General features: G+C 49.4%; 2 protein-coding genes across 4 annotated transcripts in view; both read right to left on the bottom strand.

Annotated features, from left to right (window-relative positions):
• Ccpg1 (cell cycle progression 1) overlaps positions 1–18,161 on the bottom strand; it is a 25,456-nt gene extending 7,295 nt beyond the window's left edge. Inside the window, 7 exon segments of the mRNA XM_087209688.1 lie at positions 1,433–1,687; positions 3,019–3,114; positions 5,761–5,959; positions 7,144–7,205; positions 8,932–9,022; positions 11,248–11,316; positions 18,065–18,161. Coding sequence (XP_087065814.1) covers positions 1,433–1,687; positions 3,019–3,114; positions 5,761–5,959; positions 7,144–7,205; positions 8,932–9,022; positions 11,248–11,307 — 763 coding nt within the window. The 5' untranslated portion in view covers positions 11,308–11,316; positions 18,065–18,161.
• Dnaaf4 (dynein axonemal assembly factor 4) overlaps positions 8,932–18,161 on the bottom strand; it is a 43,636-nt gene continuing 34,406 nt past the window's right edge. For 2 of the 3 annotated variants that reach the window (XR_015450691.1, XR_015450686.1), the window contains 2 exons: positions 11,248–11,316; positions 8,932–9,022 (listed from right to left, as the gene is read on the bottom strand). Coding sequence is in view for 1 of the 3 variants with exons in the window: in XM_087209719.1 (XP_087065845.1) it covers positions 11,300–11,316 (17 nt within the window). In the remaining 2 variants the exon portion in view is untranslated. Of the gene's footprint in view, positions 9,023–11,246; positions 11,317–18,161 lie in introns of those variants that run through there. The other variant, XM_087209719.1, reaches the window with a different exon arrangement.

The raw sequence follows: 18,161 nt of genomic DNA, 5'->3' as shown, positions 1-18,161 counted from the left end.
CTTAAACCATCTAACCTTTTCTAACTTACCTTGTTAGACATTTGACACCAGTTATCAAGTATGAAATTCTGCATAAGGATTAGTTTCTTCTCTTTAAATTAGCATTTGTAGGAGCATGGCAAACTTATTTCAAAATTACTCGGAAGAAACTCAAGACTTCAAAAACTATTTACATAAACTTATCTCTAATTCCTAGAACAGAAAACGTGTGAGTTTCCAATGCAGACAAGACAACTCTGCACCTGCTGGTAATAACCTCACAGCAGGCGAGATCCCCAGGGCAGGCACCAAGCACTGTGTTGGTTCACTACGTGCAAGTGCCTGAGTGAAGAAAGAGCCAGACTAAGCCGCCACCTACTGTCGCCTGCCAAAACCTCACCAGTAACCCCACACCTACGGGTCAGTCGGCTATGACAGCCCAGTGACCAGAAGCGAATTCCCGCCTTCCTCCCCTTCGGGGCCGTCTGCTGACCTACTTGCTCTCCACCCCACTGACACCGGAGTTCCAAGGCCACAGCCAAGCACCTGGGGTTCCAGCTGCTGCTCAGGGTGGCCCGCGCCACTGTCTCCTAGCAGCACCCCTTCATGGCTGTCAGGTAGCTCAGCAAGCCTAACGCGGCCGGCCCGCTTCTGTACAGGCCAGGAGGCTCCCACTGCTGCCCCCTGCTGGCAGATCCCCCACAGCCGTCATAGCCAGGCCTGGCCACCCCCAGGGCGACTCAGCCTAACGCGTGTCCACATTGGTGACTGGCTGACCCCAGAGCTGCACTGACATGTGCAGTCCGGACGCTCCCCAGGACAGACAGGACCAGGGTTCTCAGCCTTCCAAGGAGGCCGGACGTCCGGCCACGCCCACGAGGCTGCCCAGGGACTCAGAGCAGGTGGCTCACTGACGCCAGGGCAAGTGACTGACCAACCACAGAAGGCGACGAGCGCTGTGGCGAACGGGAATCCAAACCAGAGCTCTAAGCAGACTGAGGACTGCAGCAAGCAGTGCTGGATCTCAGCACAACTGTGTGTCCTTCACGGTGACCTTGGAAGGTCACTTAGGTTAGGGCTTCTACTCCCATTAGAGGAATCTCATTGCTGTATAGACCTACTTCATGTACTTCATGTACTACATCATCGTTTTTCATATTGTGAAAAGGTTAATAGGAAAAAGTTCAGGAAAATGTGTTATTAATTGTAATTACTGAAGTAAATTTTACTAGCAAGAAAATTCTATAGTTTCTCACTTTTCAAAGGATTCCTCTCTAAACTGAACTTTCTACAAAATATTGAAAGGTCTTGAGATATGAAAACGATGATGCAGTGGTTGTGAGACAAGCACCAGCACCTCCATTTTCCAGATGAGAAGACTGAGGCGCTGGTAGCCCCAAGCTGACCCAGCCGCCACACCCCTGCACTCAGGCGCCCCTGCAAACACACTCACCACAGAAATGTCCAAGCCCCATGCTGACAGCAATCACCACGGCCAGCACCACACACTTGTTGAGACCCCCGCTGAACTGGTGCTTCTGCTGCTCCGTGGGTGGCGTGGGGTCCTGCTCGGCAGGTGGCTGCTCCTCCGACTCCGAGCCAAATGCAGTCTTCCTCCTAGCACGGCGCCGGCGAAAGGCGGGACTGGGCTGATCGCTGGCCTCTTCACTGCTTGACCCATCCTGGTCTCGCTGAGATGAAAACACTACTTTAAAAAGAAAAATGCTGACATTCAGTTATTCACACTTAGAAAAGCCCTCCCCAAACATTGGAGTTAGAAAAGTCCAGGCCGTCCCTACGTGCTTTTCATGCCAGGCAGCCAAAGCACCACCATGAGCTCCAAGCCTCCGGCGCATGGACACGAAGTGAACTGCTGCACACACACCCATCCAGCTCCTGCCCTGGACCTTGGGGCTGAGCCCAGGACGGCTCTCACTGCTGGCAGAGGCGCGGTAAGCTTAGCTGCTGAAGGGACACAGGAAGGGTCCGATGACCCAGGTGTCCTCTGTGGCTGTGCAGCACCAGAGCGAGGCCGGGCCAGCCCTGCCCTCCTCGGCACTCCTGCCACATGGGCTCAGCACCAGGAGGCGGCAGCACCACAGTGGCACACACCACAGCAAGGCTGCATCCACTGCGGCTCCTCTTTGAAAACAGCAGCAAAGAAAAACAAACCGGGGAAAGAAAACTGCACGAAAAACTCAATCCCAGGCAATATCCCTGGGAACATCAGCTTGAGAGGTCTCCCAACACAGGATCTCACAACTCTGCTCCGATTCCAACACACTGACAGCCTATGGGCAAGAAACGGATCCCTTGGCAACAAGTCCCCCAGGCCGGGAAGAAAGCAAAGCCGGGTGCGGGTGCACAAGCCTGCACTCCACCCAGTGCTTCAGAACACAGCCAGGTCCCCGAAGGCAGGACTCACGCCAGGTGCGGCTCCCTGCCCAAGCTCAGCACAGGACCGACACTGCTGAGCCTCAGAGCAGCTAAGCCTACCTAGCAGCCAGCGACATGGCCCCTGAGAGGTCTGTGGTCTGGACCCTCAGCCAGCATGCTTAGCTGGCTCCTTGTGGTCACTGACTTTTCCAATATGCTGTCGCCCCAGGTGTGAGGTTGCACTTCTTTGACAAAGCACTGCATAATCCACAGCATCCAAGACCAGGGCTGGAGTGCTGCAGTCAAGACTTTCTGACAGAATTAGGCTAAGATAAAAACAAAGCATTTGTCAAAAGTCCTGCAGCAGATTTCCAAGGCGCTCTAATGAAGGCTGGCTTCACTGGACATTCTCAAAGCCGGCCCGACCCTGCCCAAGGCATTCGGGTCCTGACCTGACGCGCCCACTTTTCTTAGCCCATACCTACAAGTTCACATACCTTGACCTTGATTGAACCTTTGCAGTAGTCTGTCCTGTGATCCCAAGGCAAGCAGTGCAGACATGCAGCTGGCTCACCCAGCATTCGCCCGCCCCACTCAGAGCACGAGGACAGAGGCAGTGCCAGGCACTCAGCACGCCGCACACTCAACACTGGGCCACAGCACCTTGTGGGGCACGCTGGCCCACAGAGGGGCGTCTCAGCTGGGCATCCCATGCCCTTATGCACACAGGGGTCTTCCACAGCTTCTCCCACCAGCCTGCTTTTGTGCAAACGGAAAAAGGATGTGTAAAGCTTCATTATAAGGAACAAAAGAAAACTGAGAATTCTCACTGTAAAGCTGGACATGCCGTGCTAAGATCTAGGAAAGTACACACACCCGTGATGCACGTGTCTCGCGCCCACCTGCTCTGCCTTCTGCAGGCAGATGCTTGTCCTGGGCGGCAGCAAGCAGCACCTGCTTATCAAGCACATTACTGTAAGAAGCACGCTTAGGAGGAAAACAGGAGGCTGAAATCCTGTATGGATGAGGAAGAAGAGGTGAAAACAAATGACTAAGCAACAGGAGCAGGAAATCAGCAAACTAAACAAAACCTGGTGCCTGATCGTGTGCAGCCGCGAACCAGATAGAAACAGCCTGGTCAGAGATGGATCAGCTGCGCATAGCACAGCCCTGCGGGGTTAGCACGCTTAGTCTCTCTCACCTGTCCCCTTCTTAACATTCGGCTGCTGAAACAACTTCTCTGAGGGGATACCAATGGGTAAAAAAGGCACTGAACACTAAAATATAACTCCAACTGCAAAATTCTAAAAACTACGAATTCAGAGAGGAGATAAGCCAGGAATGGTGACGCACATCTCCAGCTCCAGGACTGTGGGAGGCTGAGGCTAGAGGACCACCACGTTCCGGGCCAGCCTGAGCCATTTTGTAACTCTAACTGCAAAAACAAACACAGGGAGACCCTGACCGTAGTGTCCCTGAAGACAGAGGGCCAGTGAATCTGGCACCTCGAGTCCTTCGGCACACCCCAGCCTGAGTTGTAACTGTGTGACACACCCCCATTCTCAGACCAAGAATGGGGAAACTGAACACGGTGCAGCACAAATCCTGGAGTGCAAGAAAACATTAAAAAAAAGCCTCGTGATGAGAAGAACCGAATCAGATTCAATGGTTAGGTTCCAAGCTGACCTTGTAGGGAAGTTTAATTCAGCTCTTGACACTTCAGCTTTCGACAAGAATCATGGAAAGAATCCAGTTCATGAACCGAGGTTCCACTGTATAGCTGGCCCCCAACCAAATGTGCCAAGCCCACACCCCAGACTCAGTCAACCACAGACCAAAGCATTCCGGGAGAAGAGCACCCGGCCTCAGCACTCTCCCTTGCAACTCCCTGGCAGCACAGTGTGCCAACTGCCTGCACGGTGCGGCACCTGAGCCTGAGCCTGAGCCTGAGCCTGAGCCAGAGCTGGAGCTGGAGCCGAGGCGGGATGGGAAAGCACACACGCCCCTCCAGGCCAGCCCTGTGTGCAGGCACCAAGTGGCCACTGATCAGGCGTGCTCTTCTGAGGAAGCCCAGAGTTCTCCTCAAACCACTAAGAACATGAGAAGTATTTAAACTGAGTTGAGTAAAATATTTTCTACATAATCAATAACCAAAAATAACTCATCAATAAGTGGGCTAGTGAGAATCTCTAGTTGACTCAATTAGCGGCACTAGAAGGACTGAATCCTATCATCTGTTTTGGCTACCAAAGGTTAAGTCCTGAAGGACAGTAAAATCGGAGAGGATTCTGTGAAAGGCACATGTCCGTGTTTCCGTCCATTGATGAGGACATGTCTGGAAGAGGCAGCAGTGTGCCAAGTCCTAGCCAAGCCTGGGCAGCTGAGCAAGACCCCATCACAAAAGAAAGACTATGAAAGGGCTGGGGATGTAGCTCCGTGTGAAGGCCCTGGGTCCAACCCCAGTGCTACAGAGGAAAAAGCAGCAGCACAGAAGGTGCAGACCTGAACTCCCACAGCCCAGAGGCCAGGTGGGAGGACTGAGTTCAAGGCCAGCCTAGGGGACACAGCAAGGGCCCCATCTCTGAGCCACAAAACAAAGCAAAAAGTAACCGTGGGGGAATCAGCTCGGCAACACTGGCCTCCGAAGGAGATTCTGTCTGAACAAGGAGCACAAACTCCACTGAGAAACTGACTCATGGTCAGGGATGCAGCTCAGTGGCGGCCCGCCTGCCTCGCAAGCGCAAGGTCCTGAGTTCGATCCCCAGTACCAAAAAAAGAAACTGACTCAAACTGGGAACACTGTCCTAACACAGTCTAAAGTAAAAAACCAAAGATCAGGAGCATCATTGGGAAAATGCCTTATTAACCGCTCCTTGAACCCTGTTTTGTACTTGACAGATACTCAAACATCTGTCAAATAACTAGTAACTGAACAGATTTTAAAGACTTGAATAACAATTTCACTGCTTCTACAAAGCATGTATGTACTGCTGTAAGCAAAAATATATATATTCTCCTGCTTTTCAATTACAATCTCTTGACCCACCACTCCAAAAGACACCAAAGGCCAACCGCACTGGAGCTCAGGAGACTGCCTTACCACCCTCCTCCAGAAACCCGCGCTGTGGCCGGGGACACAGCTCGCTGCGGGCCCTCGCCTGGGAGTCCAGGGCCTGTGCCGGCACTGACCAGCAGGCACGGCAGAGCCAAGCTACGGTCACAGTGAGGCCCGCTGCACCCTGCCTCACAGAGGCCAGGGAGACCCTGGGTACAGCAGTCCACTTACAAACACCTCCTGAGTGTCACCCAGGTGTACTCAAAGCTGAGGTTAGCGTTAGAAAACAAGTCCTGTGGGAAGGTGGCCTGGGTGAAGTGTGGAGTCCGAGCAGTCCCTGTGGCTCTCACCAGCTTCCGGCTGACAGAATGTGTACTGGCTGCTGGAAGAGGAGCCCATGAAGTCCTCTGAGGCGGGCGTCTCCTCGGCAGTCACAGCGTCTTGGCTTCCAGCTTCTTCTAACTTAGGCGGCTCAAGGGTAACAATATCAGAGTCATCACTGGCAGCTCCAAAGTAGATGTTGTCTTCAGGTGACTTTTCTTCCTCTGTCTGAAGATTCACAGATGCAGAGACATTAAATTCAAGGGCTACTTAAGAGCCTTATATTTCCTATGCAGTTCAAAAAGTACCATGTACCTAGTATTAGTAACCTGAGGTTAAAATGAAAATGTGATGTTTCATTTTTTCGACACTAGGGATCAATCCAGGGCCTGGGGCCAGGGATGCAGCTCAGTAGCACCATTCCTGCCTCACAAGCACATGGTCCTGAGTTCAATTCCCGGTACCAAAAAAGACAAAAAACAAAACAAAACCCAGGGCCTTGTGCCTGCTAGGCACAAACTCTACCACTGGTAGACTCCCCAGCCCAGAAGATGTGACTTCTACTTAACAGTAAAAGGTTAGCCAACAGTGGGCTTCTGTCTTTTTCTTTCTCTTCTTTTCTTTTTTTTTTTTTGGTACCGGCGATCAAACTCAGGACCTTGCACTTCCAAGGCAGGTGCTAGCACTACTGAGCCAAATCCCCAGCCCTGTCTTTTTCTTTTTAGCTTGGAAACCTTATCGAATTCCTTGGCAATGTTCTCAGAACCCGATGGACCACAGCCAGGCATAGTGATGCACGCCTGTAATCCCAGCCCTTGGGAGGCTGAGGCAGGAGGACTGCTGCAGGTGTGAGGCCAGCCTGGACTGCACAGTGAGACCCTGTCTTCCCCTGGCTGTGGAAGCTGGGACCACTTCTGCTCACAATCCCACACTTAGGCAACTGTAAAGACCAGCCCTTCTCTGGTGATGCCTGTGATGAACTTCTGCATCTGTGCTGCGAGCCGTGGCCTGAACGTGTCCCGGAAACGCCCGAGCCAGACCTGGCCACCACTGTGACATTGCTGCAGGGCACTGAAGCCTCTGCTCTGGGCTTCCCCAGGCTGCTCACCTCCCTCGGTCAGGTGAATCTATGACCCAGGCGCATTGGCTGACAGCAACTCTGACGAGCACGGCGGCCAGGCCCCCATGCTGGGGGAAGCTGCACGAACGTGGTGCCCAGCCGGGCCGAGCCTGGGTTTGGTCTCCCACAGAAGCTGACTTTCACCCTAACATTTCCAGTTAAAGGTAACCCTAATTGAAGTAGGAATACAAGGCACAGCTAGAATTGGAGGCTTCAACTAGTATTCTCTAAAAACACTGCTCATCAAGAGAACAAAGTAGTGTCACACATGCAGAGTGGAACCCAAGCTTACCTCAAGGGTGAGATCGAGACCCGCAGTTTCCCCCGTGAATGATGTGCCGTCCTGGCTGCTTTCTGATGCAAAGCAAACATCACCTCAGTTACTGCTTCACTTACAACACTGGACTGTTTGCAGCCTACACGTAATCAGGGTACATGAAAACCTATTCCCTGGGTCAACCGGATTTCATGAAATGTCAAACACAATTGTTCTGAATCTTTCAGATTTTTTTTTTTTTTGGTACCGGGGATCGAACTCGGTTCCTTGCACTTGCAAGATAGGCGGTGGAACCACTGAGCTAAATCCCCGGTCCATCAAACACAATTGTAACAGTCCTTCTACTGCTTGTAATTTGAAGTTCTTTCATTTGAAATTGAGGACTATTTTAGACACTGTACTCAAATTAACTCATTTGGAACCTGCCAAGAACTCAAAGTTCACCTGACTGAATAAAATTTCTACCTTAAAATACTAAGGCACTCCAAGATGTTTCTAACAAACTGTTACCAGGGAAGCACTATTCTTATACCCCTGCTGACATATTTCCTGGCTTCTTAAAAATTCATTCAAAATCCCTAAAGATACTATCATTGCAAGGGCTGGCTGTGGTGGCTAATATGAGTTCAAAACTATGGCTCCAAATTATAAATGCTTCACAGTAAGAAATGAATTATAAAAAAGAATGAAGAAGTGCTCGCTTTGGCAGCACATACACTAAAAAAGAATCAAGAAAACCCAAAAATGGGGCCAGGGATTAGCTCAGTGGTACCGCGCCTGCCTGGCAAGTGCAAAGTCCTGAGTTCAATTCTCAGTACCAGAAGAAAAGAAAACCCAAAATAATACCTCAAAAGGTAATTTGGGGGTTCTTTTTGGGGGGGGTAATGGGCATCGAACTCAGAACTTGCGCTTTCGAGGCAGGCAGTCGTACCACTGAGCTAAATCCCCAGCCCTTTTTTTCTTTTTTAAGACAGGGCCTCACTATGTAGTTCAGGCTGGCCTCAAACTCACTCTGTAGCCCAGGATGGCCTCAAACTCATGGCAATCCTGCCTCGGCCTCCCAAATGCCGGGATCACAGGGATATGCCACCACACCTGGCTTTCAAAAGGTAATTTTGTAAGAATCACCTCAAAGAAAAAATGTAAACAGAATAGATCTCACAATATAATTTCAGTGAAAAAAGTACAAAATTTTAACAGAAGCCAAAAAATATTCAAAATAACACATAAACTTAAGCAATGAATGTTCACTGTATGTCAATGATTATTTCTAGATACAAGAATTGCGGGGGGGGGCTGAGGATTTAGCTCAGTGGTTCTGCCGCCTGCCTTGGAAGTACAAGGTCCTGAGTTCGATCCCCAGTCCAAAAAAAAAAAAACCAAAGAATTGCAGGGGGCTGCTCAGAGGCAGAGCGCTTGCCTAGAATAAGGCCTGGGTTTGATCCCCAGCACTGAAAAAAAAATGGCAGGTGATTTTACATTTCTCCTGCTTAGCATCATCTTCCCTGTAGTGAACACACAGTTTTCCTGTTACCTAATCTCTTGGGAAAGAAGAAACAGTGAATGGACACTGCTGCTGACCCAAAGCTCCGGGCGAGGCCTGGCGCCCACTCCCGCCCCAGCCAGGAGGGCCGCCTGACTATGGACCCAGCAGGCCAGTAGGCTCACACCTGCAGGGGCCTCAAACACGCGGCCCACAGCAGGACAGCAGGGTAAGGACCACTGTACACACAGGAGGCAGCCAGGCGGAAGAACCATCTCTTTGTGCTGCTTTGCTCTAGGAAATCAGAGTCCGGTGCTCACCTCCCTGCTGGGCCTGCAGTTCCGGCGGCTCCCGGCCCGGCTCCCAGCTGTCGGTGCTCCTGACAGATGTCACCATCTCCGAATTGGAGCCCTGAGGAGGACAACACTCACTTCTCAGCTCACAGCCTGAGGCTGCTGGGAGGTGACTTTCCAAGTGCAGATGTTCTCTTTCCACCCCTGTCCCCAGGGCCGTGGCAGGGAAAGGCATGATGGGGTGAGAGGCTTAAATTCTGACTTGAGTCAGCCTGGAGTAGCATGCTGATTTCACAACCTTCACACGCCTGTCATCCCAGCACTCGAGAGGCTGAGGCAGGAGGATCTCCACAAATTCGAGGCCAGCCTGGGCTACACAGTGAGTTCAAGGCCTGCCTGGGCTACCTGGTGAGACCCTTCTGAAAACAAACAAACAACCTAAGCAATACAGATGAAGCTGAGTAAGTGTCTGAACTGCCTATTCCGTAATATTCTGTTAGATGCTATGGGGCAGGCAGAAAAACATTTACATCCAAAAGGTCGAACTATTCAGAAACAGCCACGTGCACAACTACGTGTTATAGCAGTGTAGGCTCAAACACTGAAGGCCATGAATTAAACGAACCCATTATATTAATAGAATGCTTTTCTTAGGATAGAAGGGAATGGGATTAATATGAGAAAATGGAAAAATAGGAACAAAATCTTTGTAAATAGGGAGGAATGGAGGGGTTGAAGGGAGGGCTGAGCAAGGGTGAAAAATAAGAACCAAGACAGACTATGTAAAGGTGCAAATTTCCAATGATGAATGTCATTATATTGTATACCTAAAATGTACCAATGATTAGAATGAATAATCGATAATGCAAAATAGGAAGAAAAGGTCCAAAGGGGTAGGGGTAGTGGGAGGGGTAGGGGAAAGGAAAGAAGGGAAAGGAAAAATGATGAGAAAAGGAAAAAATGGAAATAAAGTCTTTGTAAATAGGGAAGGGTGGAGGGGGTGAAGGGAGGCCTAGGAATGGGGAAAAAGAACCAAGATGCATCATGTAAAGGTACAATTCCCAATGAGAAATGTAATTGTGCTGTATACCTAAAATGTACCAATTAAAGAATTTAACAACAACAACAAAAAAAATAGAATGCTTTTCTTATAAAACTTTACTTGTTATTAAAATTACCCTTCCCACTTGGGTGTCAGTCTTTTTTTTGGAGGCTAAGAGTAGGAAAATTTATTGGGGAATAGGAATGGGAGGAGGACAGCTCCTGACAGCTCCTGACAGTGGGTCCTGAATGGGTGCGTTGATGCCAGGCTTCTCAAGAAACAGTGGATCTTACAATTTCACTGTCCTGATTAGCAGAAGAAAGTTAACCTGAGTGATTCTGTCCCCTCCACCACCTATCTACACTTTTTCTACCAAGTCATAAAATCAAGATCTGAGTTCTCCTGATATACATAAAACAGTAAAAATTAAAAGTATTCTTGGAGGCGTGTCCTTTGAGTTCTACAGGGAATATCCTAAACAAAGGACTTCAAGGCTGCCTATAAACAGGCATACTGGCACACATCTGTAATCCCAACACCCTGGGAGGCTGAGGCAGGAAGACCACACATCTGCAGCCAGCCTGGGCTACAGACAGTTCAACGCCCGGCTGAGCTGCAGAGCCGACATCAGGCCAGAAAGTGGGAAAACATTAAAATTTTTATCAATAAAAAAAAAAAAGAGAAACTTAGGAGATCCTTCTCAAAAATGGGAAAACACCAGTTGGAAAAACAAACCCATGCTTATTACACCCTAGCCATGTACAATCACCGAACCCATCATTCTCCTGCTGTAAAATTCACTGACAGCCCTGCCTGTCAAGGCCCCAGAGGACCAGCTTCATCTCTCAGTCTTCTCAAAACCAGCTCAGGTATCTTCTAGTTACATGATCTCGGCCAAACTGCTTAACCTTTCATATTTTTCTCAGCTATAAAACAAGGATGGGCCAGGTATGGTGGCATGTACCTGTAATCCCAGCACTTGGGAGGCTGAGGCAGGAGGATGACCATGAAGAGAATAAAATGTCTATTTCTCATTGGGTGTTTAATTACATGAGAACATAGCTAAGGCCCAGAGCCTGCCCAACAGTAAGCTTCATGTGCATTTGCCTGGCATCTCGGGCGGGACCCAGGAAAGCTATGTGAAGGCTGTGGAAGTCTCTGCCCAGGAAGAGCTGCCAGCAGCACCGCTTGTGTTGGTGGGAAGGTGTCCAAGACACAGACAACAGAGCCTCTGCGTAGCCACATCAGAACCATCGGTCACTGAGGCACATGGCTGTGACCGGACTCGGGAGGCGGCCTACCTCACGACTGATGATGGTCCAGCCGCAGGAAGAGTCGCTGTCGCTGGAATTCTCAGACATCGCTCAGGTCTACAACAAGAACAGACTTGTGGGACGAGTTTTTACAACTGCACAGACGCTCTATAGGTGACGGAGTAGGGCGAGTGGCTCACTGCCTTCCCGATGGAACTGAGACAGCACGACCCCCACCCAAGAGCCCCATTTGGCCACAGCGGACACGCAGCACATGGCCAGCATGAGCAGCGGCGGGAGGGAGGCTCAAGCCAAGTCACCCGGGCCACTCAGAGACCCCTTCACAGGGATGTAGAATTGTGGCCTTTATGTAATCTCAATTTTTAAATTTGGCAGCTCTTAATTCAGTCTTAAAAATATACTCTCGGCAGGCCGGGGATTTAGCTCAGTGGTACGGTGCCTGCCTCCTGCCTCCCAAGCGCAAGGTCCTGAGTTCCATCCCTGGTAGCCCCCCCATAAATATTCTTGGGCCGGGAATGGGACTCAGTGGCGCAGCACTGAGAGTTTGATTCCTGGTACTAAAATAAATAAACAGACAGAGAAATAAGCAAACTCTAGGCCAGGAGTGGTGGCACACACCTGTAATCCCAGCACTCAGGAGGCCAAGACAGAAGGGTTGGAAGAGTCTGAGGCTAGCCTGGGCTCCATAATCATGAGGCCCTGCCTAGAAAAGCCAGAAACAAAACAATTTGTGCAGTTTGGAACCTCACTTATAAAGCCTTTTTAAATCATTCTTCTTACCAATGCAAATTTAACTGTGCAGTCTGTGTCTCCCATGTCCATACATAATTTTTGTACTTTTATAAACTAGCACTCTTGTGCAAATAGCAACATGTATCAAAAGCTTTTTCTAAACCAGGCGTGGTTGGTGCATGCCTGAGATCCCAGCGCTTGGGAGTGGCTGAGGCAGGACCACCAGCCTGGGCTACATAGTGACTTCAAGGTCAGCCTGAATGTCACAGTGAGACCCTGTTTGGGGTGGGGGGAAGCTTTTTCTAAACTCATAAAACTTTCTCGGTGAGCAGTTGGAATTCATGTAGTCAGTTTAATAAAGAATCATGAAATGAAGTTGCAAACATGAAAACTAGTTAACATTTTTCACAGTATTCATACTGTAGTCATCTGGATGTGTTCTTAACAGAAAAAATTTTATTTTGTCCTAATAGTTTCCTTCAAGCTACCTTTACAGATGTGTAAATTGGCTGGCCCTAACTAGTTAAGTTAGAGAAATCAAATGTGAGCTCACCTGTCAGTCTTATCTGAGTTTTTCGGTGCCAGAACCCTGTGCTCACGAGCAAGCACTCTCCCACTGAGTTACACTTACAGTACCTCTGCCCCCAAAGCCCTAACTACCCTGTTTAAACAGATCTGTAAGCAATATTGGATTTTATAGGTTGGAAGCCAACTTGGCAACTCATGAGACCCTGCCTCACAATGAATAAAGCAAAGGGCTGGGAATGAAGCTCCGTGGTCGGCTGCCCCAGGTTCCATCCCCAATACAGAAAAAAGAAGTATTTTCAATGCAATGTGTGGGTAAATTTTCAGCATCTCTCACTTGTAGAGTCAGCAGGGAAATTTTATTTTTATTTTTGGTGGTACTGGAGGTTGAACCCAGAGCTTCTGCACTGAGCTCCATCCCCAGACCTTTTAAATTTTTTTTTTTTGGTACCAGGGATTGAACTCAGGACAGCTTGTGCTTGGGAGGCAGGTGACAGCTCCATTGAGCTCAATCTCCGGCCACCACCCCCTCACCAGCCCTTTGAAACTTTTATGAGACAGAGCCTTGCTAAGTCATAAATCGTCCACAAGATGACTGAACTTACAATCTTCTTTCATCAGAGTGGTAGGATTACAAGCATGTGCCACCAGGCCCAGCTAGGAAAAAAATATTTTAAGTGCAAAGGCAAAACCCAGTTTTGAGTGCAGTGAATAACAGATACATCCAAGTATCTCCTGTGTGGCATTTTCCAGTTAAAGGGCTGACTGAGCACCCTACAATGTTTGCCATCGGGGCCAGGTCGGGGCGTGCACCTGCAACCCCAGCTACTCAGGAGACCAAGGCAGGAGATGCACAAGTTCAAGCCCAGCCTAGGCAATTCATTTAGCAAGACCCTTCTCAAAAACCTTTTTAAAGGGCTGGAGACATCAGGCATAGCAGCCCACATCTGTAATCTCCAGCACTCAAGAGACTGAGGTAGGAGGATCTCCGAGAGTTCAAGGCCAGCCTGGGCTACACAAGACACAATCTCAAAACAAAACAGGGGGCTGAGGCCCTAACTCAGTGGCCCTTGGTTCCATCCCAACCCTGTAATCGGCACAGTTCACTATCTGGACTTCTGGTGAGATGAGCCCAGAGCAGCAAGGATGGCAATGGTCACGAGCTCCAAGGCTGTCCTGCTCGCTAATCATAGCGAAGGTCACCTCCAAGAGTGCGGAAGATAACCCAGCTGGGGCAAGCAGGTGCCCCAGTCCCCAGGAGTGGGGAAAGGACTGAATTCTCTCCAAAGACAAGGATCTAGAGACAGCTGGGAAAGGAGGAACAGCTCCACCACTGTTCTCAGAAAGAGCAACACTACTGCCGTGCACACCACACTTTCTGATCAGTAAGGGAAGAAAGCCAATACTCGATTACTACCCAAGTTCCCTCCACAAGCTAAAGCTTCCAACTGGGAAACAAGCGTCTGCTGCTGCAGGTGAAGCTAACTGCCCCTTCTGCCTAAATCTAAAGCCACTATGGTCCCAGCCCTGGGAGGCTGAGGGAGGAGGATCACAGTCAAGTTGATAGTTACTGGGGGATGCCTGGTCACCTGATGAGGGGTGAGAGGGGATGAAAGAATATACTGGGCCATGGGTTTAGCTCAGTGGCACCGCACCTGCCTCACAAGCACAAGGTCCTGAGTTCGATCTCTGGTACAATACAAAGGACAAGGAATAAAGAACAACAAACGAGGGCCTGGGATTTAGCTTAGTGATTCTGCCGCCTGCCTCATGAGCACAAGGCATCTTATATTGGGCTATCTTGATTGCTTCAAAAGCCATCACCAAGAGCCTCTGAAATCTCCTGGAACACACGGTTAACCTTGACCCTGGCCTTCACCAACCCGGAAGCTACAGGAGCTGTGAAATTAGCACCTGAATGATTTCCCTGCCTCAGCCTCAAAGTGCTGGGATCGCAGGGGGAACAGAGGGTCCCCCACCCTGTCAGGCCAGAGCCAACGGATGTTCTTAGAACACCAGGAGGGAAACTCTGGACTACGCAATGGTTATCACAACAGGGCAACTTCCTCACCTTAACCACACAAACAGCTGGGCCCTGGTAGTTCTGCCCCGGGGATGAGTCTGCAGCTTCTGCTGAAGGCACCAGGGGCTGAACAACCCTCCCAGCTGTGCCTATGGCCTCAAGGGTTAGTTACACTTTTGATTTTGGCAGTTCACACTCACCTAATTTTTAAAAGCTTTTAACTTGGATAAAAATATGATCTTAGATAACAGTCCTGTGGAAGAAACTAGTAAATCAGACTTGTCAAGCAATTATGAAGATTTCTTATGCCCTGTGAATGATCACAAAGCCTAATAATGTATTAAGACAACACAGTACACAAAATACAAAATTAAAAAGCAGAAAATATTGACAAGGAAATTTGGAGACACCAATCTCAGAAAATAAAATACAGGGAGGGAGAGGAGATGTAAAGAATTCAGGAGTTATGTGCATGCACCAACTCCCCTTGATGAATGTAATCATTATGTACTGCAAATATGCATTAATAAAAGTAACTTTTAAAAAGAAAGTACAAGAGGCAGGCAGCCCACTTTCCGGTCCCCCTTCATCTCTTACACAGAAGCTTTCTTTCTCTCAATAAACTTTTCCTACTCAAAAAAATGGGGATTTAGCGCAGTAGTTGTGCCGCCTGGCTTGAAAGTGCAAGGTCCCAAATTTGATTCCTAGTACCAAAATAAAAATAAAAAAAAAGAAAATACAAGATGAATAGCATTGCTCCCAAAACAATAAAAGTCTCAAGATATTTATTAGGAGTTAATGGATAATTCCAGCTACTAGGTAGGCTGAGGCCAGAGTGGCCAATTTACTGACAGTTTCTCTCAAAAAATAAGAGAGCTGGGGATGTAGCTTAGACTTAGAGCAGCTGCCAGCATTAGTGAGGTCTGGGTTCTAACTCCAGCATCAAAACAGAGTCCACACAAATAGAAGCACTACGTCCTCTTATGCAGTCTTTTTTCTAAACAAAACTTGGAAGATACAGGAAGTACAAATAAAAAATCATTTGTAGCTTCATGCATAATCACTTCTATAACTGTGAGCATCCTTTGAGTCTTATTTCCCATAGAAATATAATCAGTTCTGGCGAGGTGTTGCTCAGTGGTAGAGCATGTGCCCAGCATCCACAGGGTCCTTAGGTTCAATCTCCAGGACGGAGGGAAAAAGGACAACTTTTTGTTCTATGGTTTAGCAAACAAAACAGGTTCCTCAGCACTAAAGGAGGCTGAGGCAGGAGAATCACAAGTTTCAAGCCAGCCTGGGCAACTTGGTGAGACTCTGCCTCAAAATACATAAGACGGGGGCCAGGGATTTAGCTCAGTGGTTTCCCTGCCTGCCTCGCAAGCACAAGGACTTGGGTTCGATCCCTGGTACCAAAAATAAAATGAAATACAAAAGACGGGCTGGAGAAGCAGCTCAGTGGTGGAAGGCCCCTGGGCTGGCTCTATAGTACCATAAAAATGAACCAGAACAAAAAGACTACTAGTTTTCATTATCTGTTTAGGTTTTTGCTTTGTTTTGGTACTGGGGATGAACTCAGGACCTTGCTCTTGTGAGGCAGGCGTGGTGCCACTGAGCTAATCCCTCGCCCCAAGAGACAGGGTCTGGCTGTGTAATCCAAGCTGGCCTTGAACTCACTAGGACATCCAGGTGGGCCTCCAACTTGCAGCCTCGGGCGCCTTGGGATTATAGGCGTGTGCCACCACACCTGGATAAAACCTGGTTTTTGTTTTGTTTTGTTTTGTTTTGGTACTGGGATTGAACTCGGGCCCTTGCGCAGGCGAGGCAGGTGGTGGAACCACTGAGCTAAATTCCCAGCCCAAAGTTGATCTTAGTCTTTTGTTTGTACGGTTTTTTTGGTATGGGGGATTGAACTCAGGACCTTGTGCTTTGAGGCAGGTGGCAGAACCACTGAGCTAAATCCCCAGCCCTTCAAAACCTGCTTTTTAACTGCACTATCTCCTCGCCTGTTTTGATTTTAAATTATTTCCCACACCCCTCTTATTCTCTAGGAATAATAGCTTGAGTAGAATCTCAAGCTTAATACAAATGCATTAATACAGCAGCTCACTTTCCAAGCCCCTTCCAGTGAGCTGAACTCAAGAAACAAAACCACCGGCCGGGGATTTAGCTCAGTGGTTCCGGTGCCTGCCTTGCAAGCACAAGGTCCCGAGTTTGATCCCTGGTACCCCCCCCACCCCCCAAAAAAGAAACAAAACCATGCACACTAGCTAGGTATGAAAAAACATCTGCTGAGAAATGTGGAGCCTATAAAGATTTAAACCCACATACCTAAAAAAAAAAAAAATCCACACCTGTAATCCCAGCAGTCTGGGAGGCTGAAGCAGGAGGACTGCCAAGTTCAAGTCCAGTCTGAGCAACTTAGCAAGTAGCTATATCAAAATAAGATTTTAATAATTTAAAAGGACTGGGATGTAGCCCCGTGTGAAGGCCTGGGCTTCAGCCCCAAGTACCAAAAAAAAAAAATGAAAAAGAAAAAAGAGAAGATATGTTGTGCGTTTGTAGTGACATTTCTAGCACTATCCAGTGACTGTGAGCTTATCAGAAAATACAAACTACTCCTGAAATTGCAGTACCAAAGTAGCTACCTATTTGAGCTTTAAGAAAGCCACATTCTGTTTAATAAAGCCCAAGCAAGCAGGGCTGTGTAATCCCAGCCCTCCGGAGGCCAAATTCAAGGCCAGCCTGGGCTACACCAGAGTGAGTTCAAGTTCAGCCTGAACGATACCGTGCGACACTATTGAAAGAAAAGGTTTGTAGAGTGAGGCAGACTTCTCCATGCAACAAAGCACTTTAATTAGCATAGTTCCTCAAAACTGCATGGTTAAACCGGGCATGGTGTCGCACGACTGCAATCCCTGCACTCTGGAGGCTGAGGCAGGAGGATCGCTGGGAGTTCCAGGTCAGCCTGGATTGCAAAGTGAGTTCCAGGCCAGCCTACACTACACAGCAAAAACTTGGCTCAAAAAGAGATCCCCCCCCCCCCCAAAAATATCTCAGCACTGTAATCCCTGCTACTGGGAGGCTGAGGCAAAAGGACCACAACTTTGAGACCAGCTCTGGCAATTTAGCGAGACCTGCTCTCAAAGAACCCAAAAGGCCTGCGGATGTAGCTGAGTGAAAGGCCCTGTGCTGCAAAACGAAAGAATTTTTAAAAAGCGCTGGTGAAGGAGGAACCGGGAAGCCGCCCGGCGCGGGACAGCTGGTGGCGAGGCGGCCCCCGGGAAGGCGGCGCTCGGCCGCTGGGGACGGGAGGGGGACGGGAGGGGGACGGGAGGGGGACGGGAGGGGGACGGGTGGGTGCGCCCTGCCAGCGGTCGCGGAGGAGGCGGCCGCGGAGGAGCCCGGCGCCCAGGCCCGCAGAGCGGTCGCGGACGTCGCGCAGAGAGGACCAGAGAACGCGGGCACCTCGTCTCGCCCAGTCGTCCGGCCCGCGCCCGGGACAGAGGAGCGGAGCCCCGCCGCGCCATGAGCCCCGCGGCCCGCAGCTCGCGACCCCACACCTACCTGAAGCGGGCGCCTCCGCCCGCGGCGCGCTGTCACAGTGGCAGCGGTGACCCTCGGCGCCGGTGACGCCTCATAAAAACAACCTGCTGGCGGCGGC

Source organism: Heterocephalus glaber, unplaced genomic scaffold, assembly GCF_053883595.1.
Source record: "Heterocephalus glaber isolate CG9 unplaced genomic scaffold, H.glaber_assembly_v1.0 deba00000122, whole genome shotgun sequence".
Lineage (NCBI taxonomy): Eukaryota > Metazoa > Chordata > Mammalia > Rodentia > Bathyergidae > Heterocephalus > Heterocephalus glaber.
Note: the sequence above shows the minus strand (reverse complement) of the source record. Positions and strands in the feature narration are given on the sequence as shown.